The sequence below is a fragment of the Caloenas nicobarica genome, chromosome Z (genome assembly GCF_036013445.1).
Source record: "Caloenas nicobarica isolate bCalNic1 chromosome Z, bCalNic1.hap1, whole genome shotgun sequence".
Taxonomy (NCBI): Eukaryota; Metazoa; Chordata; class Aves; order Columbiformes; family Columbidae; genus Caloenas; species Caloenas nicobarica.
The window spans coordinates 12,870,099-12,882,067 of record NC_088284.1 but is presented as its reverse complement, the minus strand read 5'-3'; the positions used below and the strand labels follow the sequence as shown (position 1 = coordinate 12,882,067).

At 50.5% G+C, this 11,969-nt stretch overlaps 1 protein-coding gene across 1 annotated transcript; it reads left to right on the top strand.

Annotated features, from left to right (window-relative positions):
- The first annotated feature begins 1,918 nt into the window (after positions 1–1,918).
- DMRT3 (doublesex and mab-3 related transcription factor 3) lies at positions 1,919–10,051 on the top strand. The gene is made up of 2 exons (XM_065657592.1): positions 1,919–2,357; positions 9,087–10,051. The coding sequence occupies exons 1-2, from the start codon at positions 1,919–1,921 to the stop codon at positions 10,049–10,051; spliced, it is 1,404 nt and encodes a 467-aa protein (XP_065513664.1).
- The last annotated feature ends 1,918 nt before the right edge of the window (positions 10,052–11,969 follow it).

Below are 11,969 nucleotides of genomic sequence, written 5' to 3'. Positions count from 1 at the left end.
CAACCGCCGCTCTGGCGAGCGGCGGAGATGCCCCGCAGGTCCCTCTCCTGCTGGCAGAACAGGGTAGTTTTCCACCCCCACCTTCCCGCATCGCACCGGCGCTTGCACCCCTCTTCTTCGTTTTGAGGGAACGGATACCCGAGGGCAGCTGCACAGCGTCTTTTACGCGGCCCTCGCAATGTTGAGATCACTGAATATTTATTTGATCCGCGGAGGAAGCACCACTGATTTGTTTTACTTCCCCCGACGGGGACCCAGGGGTGTGTAAGATGCGCCGCAGGAGAGACCAGTTCGCGGTACGGCGGGCTGCAGGGCTGTCCAAGCGCGGTGCGTGCATCCCGGCAGCAAAGAAACCGAGATCGCATCGGTCTCACCGGCGCTGCTAGAAAACGGACTGTTCCCCGCAGTTATGATCTGATTCACCTCCCTGCCTCGGTGCGGTTAACCGGCAGCAGAGGGTATTTCCGCTGGGGCGCTCATCGTTCCTCATACCCCACATCGCCGTGGGAGGAAAAATCTCCCTGTGTCACTCTTCCCCTAGAAAAGTAATTAAGAAAGAGCCAACTAATGATATATCGCGCAAATACCTTCATAGCACACACCGTGCTTTTTATTATTTCCAGGGAAATACTTCCCGAGTTTTAAGTCTGATTTTCTAATTACGTACCGTCGTTATTTTTTTTTTTTTTAGCATGGCGGTTACAGTGGAAAAGCAGGGGAAATCTTAGAGCAGCGTAACGAGTTCAAGTCCAAGCAGCAGTGGCTGCTTACCCGCGAACTCTATGCCGCCAAGTACCGGTGCGCAGGCAGATAAACGCTTGCAGCGAATTTGTTTTCCCCCAGCCGATATTCCCATGCCTTCTTTCACTAATACATTACATTTGGATTTAAACGTGTCGCTGCCGTATCGGAAATATGCGTGTTTCAGCGAGAAGCTTCCCCGCGGGCAGAGATACAGAAAATTACCACCCCGCCGCATCAAACACATCAACTAGGTGGCAAGAAGCCTGGCTTGCCCTAAATTGCACGTGCCTTTCTATAACCACCATTTGCGTTTCAGCAGTTGCCTTGGCGAGGGATGCAGAGTGGGTAGAGGGGGGAGAAGGGACAGATACCGCTCGCAGCTGCCCGGCTCCGCGCAGCTGGCTCCGGCCAGCTCCTGCTGCAGGGCAGCTGCTGCTCCAGGGCAGCTTCTGGCGGCTTCAAAACTTTGATAGAACTTTGGGCTCAACACCTGCCGCAGCGCTGTGACACAGACGGTTGTACGGCAGCAGCCACAACCATGTCGCCGCTCGCAGTGTCCGGTGGGCTTCCGAGGGGGTCCCGCGCGGGGTCCGAACGCCCCTCCTGAACTTTGAGATCCCGGTTCTGCGGAGCCGCTCCGGAGCCCGAGGAAACCTCACAGACCCACTTGCCCCCAGCCCAGGGCACTTTCGCGGGGAAGGCTGTGGGGAGGGGTGGTGGGTGGGAGGCATCAATTCCGGTCCGGGCCTGCTTAGGGAAGGACGACTTCAGCACCGTGCGGATAGCCCCGCCACCGCCGACGGCGGGGCAGAGGGCCCCCCCAAACCTCCCTACTTCTTCTCCCTCCCTCCTCTTCCTCCATTCCCCGGCGGCAGCCGGGAAGGCGGGTGGCGGAGAGGGGCGGGCGGGGGGCGGGGGGGGGGCGGGGGCGGGCAGAGGGGAGCTGGGCTCGGCGGGGCGGCGCGGGCAGTGGCAGTGTCGCTTCGGCCGGCGGCAGCGCTCTGGCCGCCGGTGCCACCGCGGCGGGTACCCCCGCCGGCCTGGGGCCGGGGCCGCGCCCCTTGCGGAGCCCGCGGGCAGAGCCGCCCGCCTCCTCTCCTCCGCCGCTCCGGCTTGCGCCCGCCCCCGCTGCCCCCTCCTCCGGCCCGGAGCCGGCCGGGGTCCTCCCGCGGGCATGAACGGCTACGGGTCCCCGTACCTCTACATGGGCGGCCCGGTGTCGCAGCCGCCGCGGGCTCCGCTGCAGCGGACGCCCAAGTGCGCCCGGTGCCGCAACCACGGCGTGCTGTCCTGGCTGAAGGGCCACAAGCGCTACTGCCGCTTCAAGGACTGCACCTGCGAGAAGTGCATCCTCATCATCGAGCGGCAGCGGGTGATGGCCGCGCAGGTGGCGCTGCGCCGGCAGCAGGCCAACGAGAGCCTGGAGAGCCTCCTCCCGGACTCCCTGCGCGCCCTCCCGGGGCCGCCGGGCAGCGCCGAGCCCGCAGCCCCGCCGCCGGGGCCGCCGCCCTGCGCCGCGCCGCCGCGGGCCCCCGCCGAGCTGGCCGCCGCCGCCGCCTTGCGCTGGGCCGCCGAGCCGCCCCCCGCGCTCCCAGGGCCGCTCCCCAAGGCAGGTGAGGCCGGGCCGGGCACCGCGCGGCGGGGAGGGACGCGCGGGGCCCGGGGAGGAGGGGAAGGGAAGGCAGCGGCCGGGCCGGGACGCCGGTGGGCGGGTCTCGGAGGATGGGTGCCCAGGGAAGAGAGGCGAGGGCTTTCTCTTCCTCCCGACGGGGGCCGTGGGAAGGAATGGGAAAGAGAGAAAGCTCTGCGGGTGCGCCTTGTCGGCCTTAAAAAGCAAGAAGCCGCACAGCGCCGGGCCTGCTTCTCACCCAGGCTCGCAGCCGCCGAGACCAGCCGAAGGGTCCGGCAAAAGCCGCTACTGCCAAGGGGCTCCCCGACGTGCCGCTTCTGGGCCTGTTCCCCCCAGGCCGGCCGCGGAGTGGCCGCGTCTCGCGTGGGTCGCACCCGCACGTCCCTCTGCCGCTCCCGCTGAGCCGCCTGGAGCCGCTCGCCAGGTTCGCGTACCCAGGGCATCGGGCTGCGGGACGTCGTCCAGGACAAAAGCTCCAAGGGGAACTTCGGGCACCAGCGGCGCCGGAACCCGGCGGGTTTCTGCGGAGCAAGGAGGGCCAGGACGAACGGCAGGGGATGAGAGGGGCGACCCGGTTGTTTCCGCTTCCCTCCCGCTCTGATGTGTCCCCGTTAGGCCGCGTCCGGGGCGGCTCTCGGCAGCCCGCTCCGCTTGACAAGCGGCGACTGCGGGGAAATCTTACCCGGTGCCCCAGATAGGGAAGGGCAAACTCTGGGTTTCTGCCCGACTCGGCGAGCTGCCGGAGCCCGACGGGGCCGTGTGGGGGAACGGGGTCAGCCGGACTTTCTCCGAGGGCACGGATATGGAGCAGGCCCGGCCACGGAGGCGCCCGCCGGGGCGTCGGAACAGTACGCTTCTCCTCCAGCTCTTGGGAAGACACAGCCCTGGGGCCCGAGGTGGTGCGACGGCCGGGTCCGTCGGTGTGGCGAGTCTGTCGGTGTCCTGGGAGCCGCTTTCCCTGGGCCGGCCCTCGGCGCTACCTGCTCGCCCTTCGTCCCTCCCCATCCCACGCATTTCCGTCAGGTCCTGCTGGCTGTTTCCCAGGGCCGGGGCTTTGGGGTCCCTCCGCTCCCCCAAATTTCCGCGTGGCCGCAGCCCCCGGCGGCGCGGAGCCTCAACGCCCCCTGCGCGGGCGGCGGCGCTTGGCCAGGGCAGGAACCGCGCGGAGGGAGCGGGGGGAAAGGCCGGGGAAAAACAAACAAACAAACAAAAACCAACAACCCCCCCCGCCTTGGCTCCTTCCAGAGAGCGAAACAAATAAACTTCGCTAGCAGGATATAAATCTGGTGGATAGGAATGATATTGACTCGCACGCCCAACTTTTCTTCCCCCTGATGTATGAACTTCCCAGCTTAAAAGATTACAGTAATCACGGGAGGACAATGTAAATCGAATCTGATAGCAATAACTTTTGGGGAAGGTCAAGCTCAAGTGAAATGTTACCAAGCAACAGGCATTTTGTTTGCAAAATACAATCAAAGTGTATTGATGAGAAATTCTTCCTTGCCAGCCAGTCAGCACTTTCTGCTAGCAGCTTTACGGGGAGGGGAACAACAGAGGAGATCTTCATCAATCAAGGCCCCCCGCGCCAACCCCCGCCCGCGGTGAGGCCAGGCTGGAGTGGTGGGCACCCCCGCCCCGGGACCAGTGGTGCTGGGGAGCAGCCCCAACTTCACCCCTACCGTCCCGCGTTTCCCGTTACAGATTTTTCTTCCCTCCCCACGCCTCCCTCTCTTTCATGAACATGGGAATGCGTGAGAGCAAAGCTGAAAATTATCTCCACGGGGAGTCCTCCTGTCACCTGCCCCCAGACACGGTTTAACCAGATAACATATTTATTTCCAGCCACCCTGCCTGCTCTGAACGACACGGCTCTCTCTCTCTCTTTCCTCTCGCCCCGCTACCTGTATTAAAACTGTCGTTAGAACAGAGGGTGTAATTATTTGCTACCCCAGCCCTCCTTGTTTCTAATGCCCCCAAAACATTAATGTCTGGAAAGATTTTTTTTTCAGTACGGAGGAGGTATTTCCCGATGTACGGCAGAATCAGATCCATTAATTTTTGTTCCTGACAGAATTAGTCATTTCGGTGGGATATTTGCGAAGTTCTGCTCTGCACAAATAAAGCCCCTAGAAACTACCCCTGTTGCATCTGCCTGTGGTAACCTCCCCCTGATATCATGCTCACGAACCTTTATCTCCCACATAAGCACGTGTTAGATTTCTCTGTCTTGGTAATAGTTATCAAGGCTTGTAAAAAATTAATACAATGCTGTATTGAGCTTCCTGTTAATTTCATAGCTAGTCACACAGTCTCTGTGTTAGTTTGGGAACTGACTAGTCTTCTACAAAGTGCGCTAGACCTTTGAAGATAGGGAAGAAAGTCTGGAGTAAAACTCATTAAAAACCAAACAAACACAACCCACCCCCTCTCAAAAAAAAAACCAAACCCACAACCACCACCACCAAACAAACAACACCCCGCCAGCCCCCCAACAAACACCCACCACCATCACCAAAACCCACAAAAAACCCCAAAACTAATCAACCAAAGATCAAACCAACGAACAAAACACACACATACACATACAAACCACCTTAAGCTTTATGTGACTTTCTGTTAGTTTTGGTTATCAATCCATTCCAACAATAGGAATATGGAACATAGCAAATGTTTTGGGGAAGAAGAAAAACCAAGAAAATCTGTGTTGCAGAAAAAGCTGTCTTAACAATCAAGACTGCAAGCTGTTGTAACAGAAAGTCAACAGTGGGAATATCAGGGAAGTAAATTTGGTTCCAAAGTATTAGACCAACTTTTCCAGACAAGTTATTAATTTGAGGAGAACGGCTTCTCTCTCTTACCCGTTTTACTTTTATTTGGCCCCTTTACAATATATGACTCATGATCCTAGATGTATAAATAGGCAAAGAAAATTGGGGATATACAGTCCTCCAAATTCGTAGCAGCTTTATTTATTAATGTCGATTTTACCGTGTATGCGTGCACAGTTCTCCCACTGTAGCGTGTTTCGTGTGTATCTGTATTTGCACTGCACCTCTGTAGATCTGGGTATGTATCTGTCTCCGCATGCGTGTTATTTGATTAATACTCCAAATCGTTTATATCAATAAGAAAACAATTTCCCTAGTTTCCTCAGGACTGGCAAAATGAATACTTGAATGCAGGTAATTTGAAACAGAAGGTGTGGAAAAACAAAACCAAACAAAACACTCAAAACCCAGAACGTAAAAAATGTCTGAGGATGCGATTTCTTTCTTAAAGACTGGAACATCCTCATGTGACACTTGCTAGCGGTGCAAAAAATACCTTTGGCTAAGCGCAGCGAACTGTATATTCTGAATTTAAAAAATATTAGTTTTGTGCCTGAAAATATAGAGATTTGGCATGAATACGTTCACGCAATAATCCTACTCTTCAGTGCCCGCGTAAGGCCATTTTAATGTATATTTCCAAATATTTGTTTATTTGACGATTGCCGCTTTGCGCCTGTTTCAAACAAACGAAAAACTCGATCTCGGCAGTTCCCGTGAAGCGGTGGGGACAGTCCCCGGAGCACGCTTTCCACCCGGCCCTCCCGGCACCGTGAGCGCCGCAGGGAAGTGGTGTCTGAGAGGAAAAAAGCATCGCCAAAACACGACCCGCCAGGCAGGAGACCACGGGGAACCCGCCGAGCAGGGCGGCAGCGGCCGCCCCGTCCCACCCGTCCCCAGCACCGCTGGCAAATACCGCCCGCGAGAAATGGTCTCAAAAAGGCGGAGAAACAACAAACAAACAAAACAACGGCATTATCATAGGATCCAAACTCAGTGGTAACCAAGAGGGGATAACCCTCCTTGTGTTAATAGCAGCATTTGATGTGAATCACTGGAATCTCGTTTCGCGGGTTTGACTCTGTGAGTCTAAGGGTCTGGTGAGATGCTCCTCTATGATCTGTGCTGTACGCGGAAAACGTACCTGTGCAAGGCCGGGAGTCGGGATCTGTGCAGCCTCCTGATGATACAAACTACAATGGGATGAGTTTTCAGAACCCTAAGAAAATTTTTAGCCAAGCCTCATAAGGATACTTCGAAAGAAACGGAAAACTAAACAAACGTGAAATATATTGAAAATAATAATTATTCAGGATCAGTGTATGAGGGAATTATAACCTTAGTAGATGTTTTTTGGGGTTTTTTTTTTGTTTGTTTTTTTTTTGTTTGTTTGTTTGTTTTGGTTTGGTTTGGTTTTTTTTGAAAGCATATATTTGGTCCCCAGTGATGCTTGTTGTCAGCCTATAAAGGTACTCTGGAAAAGTGCAGTAGTTCTGAAATACGATAACTCCTGCATGTTGTCCATTTGGTAATATTTGGTATCACAGTGCAATATATTTACGTGGGAATTAGGACCATCGTTTCCCTTGAATGCCTCTCTATCTCTGGCAGGACAGGGACACAGGCAATTAGCTGTCCTTAGGCTACCCGGTAAGCCTTCGATGTATAAATTGCCCATTCACTTAGATATGAATTATCCTTAACACCTTGTCCTTTGTAATAAATGCATCATTATGAACATGTGAAGAGATTAGGAGGGAAAGGTAGTGTGAGCGTCACGTTTTTTTCAAATAATGGATGAGTTATTTCGAGGTCTTACTACCTCCTCAAAAGGATACACGTTGCCAGCTTGCTACCAGCAAACATTCTGTGCATTCCACTTTGGCTCCTGAGGTCAGACTGAGTGAAAAGGAGAGTGTATATACAGTGCCTTCTCTGTAATATACCTACATGAACAGTTATTGCTTCTCTGTTTGCACCAGACAGAGAGCACAACCAATAAAAAATGGGTACCCATGACAGGTTAGCCAGCTAAAAGACAAGGGCGAGATCTTCAGAAGGGCATCCATATTCCTCAGCTCCACTCTCATACTCAGCTTCTGCAGCCCAAACTAGCAGCATCTCATAGCTCTGTGGGAGGGACCATCACTTCTGCTTGGCACAGCCATCCTCATACAGCCATCCTCATGAGGAGAATCTCCCTTTGACACACTGTCTGCCTGTGCTCTGCTAGGATCTCGTATTTATTTATAACTCCTGTTCTAGCAAGCACAGTTGCTTCTTGTTCAGCACAGGCTTGCTCAGACCCTTGCTTCTTTCTCAAGGTGGGTAAATTGCACCCATAGAGTTGGTCTTGAGCTGATCTATCCAACACTAAACTTGGCCCACTGTATGGGAAAATGCCTTGCCCGTTCCTGAGGTGAGAAGGGGGCATGACTGTCTGTGGTGAGCAGTGAGGCTCAGTGCTTGCATGCCTTTAACTTGTTACATCTTAGTTGGGCAGGGGTGATCACCAGCACATTTTGGGAGCCTTTGCTTGCTTCTTATAGCTTTTTAACCTAGGTGTGATGATCACCAGGGGCTTGGGAAACGAAGCAAATAGTTGTATTGTTTTCTGCAGATAGTCTTTCACATAGGTGTGTTCAAAAGCACTGCCCTGTGCAGTTAAAGCAGGCTCTGTCAGCTGCAGCTTGGACAGCAGTCCTTCCCCATACCTTGATGCTTCCCAGGGAAGTCATCACTGTGTTGTATGAAGGAGGCCAACAGAACAGCGTCCTTGGGAAGTGGTTGTTAACAATCTCAAGCAAATAACATTGCCATCCTTGTACATGAACTGTGAAAGCTGTCAAGATTTCTTCTCTTCTTTTTTTCTGATAAGCTGTCTTCAAATGTTTCCATACTCTGGCCAGGCATTACCAAAGTGACCAGAGACTTGGAGTATCCCCATTTTTGACAGTTTACCCGGAGACAGCATGGTCAAAGGGCTTGTTTTCAGCCCTGTACTCAGCTCTTGCCCTTCTTAGTTTAGCACACAAAAAGCAAGGTATCTGGAACAAGTGCTGAGAGAAGTTGTGGAATCTCCATCCTTAGAATTACTTAAAACTCAGCTGAGCAGGGACATGAGCAACCCACTCTGTGTTTTAGATTACTCTTGCTTTGAACAGGAGCTTGGACCAGATGCCTTCCAGAGGTCTTCTGCAAAACAAACTTTTCTGTGCTCTGATGGACCAAGGCATCAGCTATGTTCCAGGATTTGGAGGAAAAGCCTCTGATCTTGCTGGGGAAGGAACTAGTTTCTGCAGAGCCAGAACTGGAATGCACTGATTTATTTGAAGATGTCTTCAGCCTTCAGCCAGTAGTCATGGTGGAGCGGTGGAGTGGTTCCACCAACGCCGTTGGGCTTGCAGAGGGAATTTTTGTCTCCCAGGAGCCCCCTGAATATCTTCAGCTCACAGCCAGCAAGATGGTGCTAGTGAGGAATTATGATGTGAAAGTGCTGAAGTTCCTCTGAGAAAGCTTGCACTTGGGTGGTGTGTTGCTGCTTTGTAACCAGTGAGAGAGGACTGATACAGCATATTTGGCACAGCAGAAAAATGGCCACTGCTTCTTTTCTTATACATGGGAGAATGAGACAGATATCTGTAAGGCAGCATAAAATGCCTAGACCAGGTCACATTACTCATTTGCCGTTTTGTTCTTATGAGATGTTGCAAAGAGACCTTAATTTTAGCAGGATCTCTGTGAAAAATCCCTTCATCCGTCCCCATACTTCTTCTCCCTCCTGATCCCACTCTGTTCACTTTAAGAAGATTGTATCCTCAAATGTCTATAAAAGCTTTTGGCCTTAGTTTTTCATTAACTTCTTTGCCTTCTCTTTGCAGACACGAGTGAGGAACGGTTGGGTGATGCCAGTGGAGCAGACAATGCCGAGACCTACAGTGACAAAGACACAGACCAAAGGAGCTCCCCAGACATGACTAAAACAAAAAATTGCTTCACCCCTGAAAGCCCTGAAATTGTTTCGGTGGATGAGGTTGGTTATGCAGTTCAGAAAAATGGTGGGAGCACAGAGAGCCATCCAAACAGTCCCAAGTACCACCCAGAGCAAAACCACCTCCTGATAGAAGGTCCTTCTGGGACAGTTTCTTTACCTTTCAGTTTGAAAGCCAACAGACCTCCACTCGAAGTCTTGAAAAAGATCTTCCCTAACCAAAAGCCAACTGTGCTGGAGTTGATCCTGAAGGGATGTGGTGGTGATCTGGTGAGTGCTGTAGAAGTTCTCCTGTCCAGCCGGTCTTCGGTGGCCAGTGGAGAGAGAACTTCTGCAGAATCTGATGGTCTTGTTTTGCCTTCCAACGGGCACATTTTTGAACACACGCTGAGTTCGTACCCTATTTCCTCTTCCAAGTGGTCTGTGGGCTCAGCATTTAGGGTTCCTGACACACTGAGGTTCTCTGCCGATTCCAGTAATGTTGTGCCAAATCCTCTGGCTGTACCTTTGCAACACCCTTTCCCGCAGCCACCGCGCTACCCGCTGATGCTGAGGAACACTTTGGCAAGAAACCAGTCCAGCCCATTCCTGCCCAATGATGTCACCCTGTGGAACACCATGACACTGCAGCAGCAGTACCAACTGCGGTCCCAGTATGTCAGTCCTTTCTCTAGCAACTCAGCCAGTGTTTTCCGAAGCTCACCTGTCCTTCCTTCCCGCTCACCAGAAGATCCTAGGATCTCAATCCCTGATGACGGGTGTCCTATTGTGTCTAAGCAACCGATTTACACAGAAGATGAGTATGATGAAAGGTCTGATTCTTCAGACTCAAGAATACTCAACACATCTTCTTAGACTGACATTCAACAGTGATAGCCAAGTGATGCTTGCAGTGCAGCTGAACTACTGGGCCATAAGAAGAGGGACATGTACCCTATGAAGCCCTTGCAATTGTATTAAAATGTGACTTTGCTTGGTATTGTACTATAGCAATAAAGACATAACTTATTTAATTTCTTGCACTTCACCGGATAATGCCAAATAGCAATACTCTGGCTTTAGTGCTGAGTGTGTGTCACAAAGGAAGACTTTATGGCTACCAGTTATGGGACTCTGGAAGACTCATAATGGAAACAGAAGCCCAAGGTCTACTTTGTTCCTTAACTCAGAAAAATGGGGATGTTAAACTAGAATACTTGAATGCTGTTTTATAAGAGAGAACTCCTCAGGACATAAGAAATCAAACAAACGTAGTTCAATTGCAAATGGACTAAAGGATCTTACAATCTTATGCCAGTGATCAACGTTCTAGTGAAAGAAAAGGCAGAAGAAAGAAATATGCACATGAAACTAGCATGAGCTGCTTCTGTGCTGTTTGAGCTCGGACACTTCTCAGAGAAATAATATTAAGAGTTATTCTTTTCCCAAGGCTAGGTCGAAATGTGTAATGTCAGTGTAAAGCCGATCACAGCTGTGAATTGCATGAAGTGTATTGTGAAATGAACACAAGATTAAACATTGTCAGGTTAATGTAGCATGCTAAGGACTCTAGAAAAATAAACTAAGATGATGATCTTGGTTTATGTCATTTATACTGGGCAAATAACATTTCCAAAGACAGAGAGCTGATTAATCCTCAGTTGGGGTTAAAATGTCCAACTCCAGCAACTGCAGTTGAGGGAAATCTCTTTTTCCAAGTCCAGGTTCTGCTTCCTTGCCTTGTAGCCTGCAACTGAGATAAGGCAAATGTTGTCATCAGGGAAGCTGAGGTCTTGTGAGTATGTACTGCAGACACTTCCATGCTCAGTGGACTAAAGCACAGCTTGCTACAGTCACAGCAAGCAGAAAAAAAAAAAAAGGCTCTCCCGATGATTTGGAAGTGTCTTTTTTTCCTATACTGTAGAAGTAGAAAAAAAGGAAATAGAATGCAATAGCAGGCATTTATTTAAAACAATGTTTAGCCAAATGGCAACTTCCCTAAATCTAGAAAAGTAATGGTTTGAAAAATTTATTGCATGTTTGCATGCATTGATTACACAGCATATCTTACGTGTGTCAGAGTAACATTAGAAATTGCTTCTGATGGGGAATGCCACTAAATCAGTTGTCCACCTAGAAGTTTGTTAAGGTTTTAATGCCATTTTTTCAACCGTTCACAAGTGACCTCATCTGCTTGACAGCTGGCTTTTCTGAAACACACCTCTGGATGCAGATGAAAAGGCTGTCAGGGCTGTCATGTGTGTGGATTTGTCCCACACCTCAAAAACAACTGAGGACGCTCTGAAGTCAGAAGCTAAAGCAGATGGGCTTTAAAATTGTAATACATATCGGGTGTGTTATCTGGTATAATTGCTAATATGAATGCGTGTGTGTTTTCGTTTGGCATTTCATGTTTTGTAAGGTTTGTGCACCCAGTGAATCTTGCATTTTATAAGAGTACTGACCATTTGCAAAAAGAAGGAGAATAAAATAAGTATTTTCCTTAGGGGATAAAAAATCAGAAAGATACTTTTCATTATGTAATTTTCCAGCTTATTGAGAAAAGAAATTTGTTGGTAATGCTGGACAGCAAAAACATAAAGGCAGGGGAAGGGAGGAAAGAAAATAAATATCTTCTGTTATGTAAGTGTAAATGTGAAAATGCCTGGAATTTTCATAAACGCAGAATTACAGTTTTGTACTGACAGATTTGCCTGCATTCACATGGCACTTGTAAACAAATTTATCTTCCAGACACTCTAGAGAGAAATGTAATAGGTAAAATAGGCTGATC

Bases quoted from the DNA above. Each gene is read 5' to 3' on its own strand.
- DMRT3 (XM_065657592.1), top strand. From the start codon at position 1,919: ATGAACGGCTACGGGTCCCCGTACCTCTACATGGGCGGCCCGGTGTCG. The intron at 2,358-9,086 runs GTGAGGCCGGGC...TTCTCTTTGCAG, and splicing joins AGGGCCGCTCCCCAAGGCAG to ACACGAGTGAGGAACGGTTG.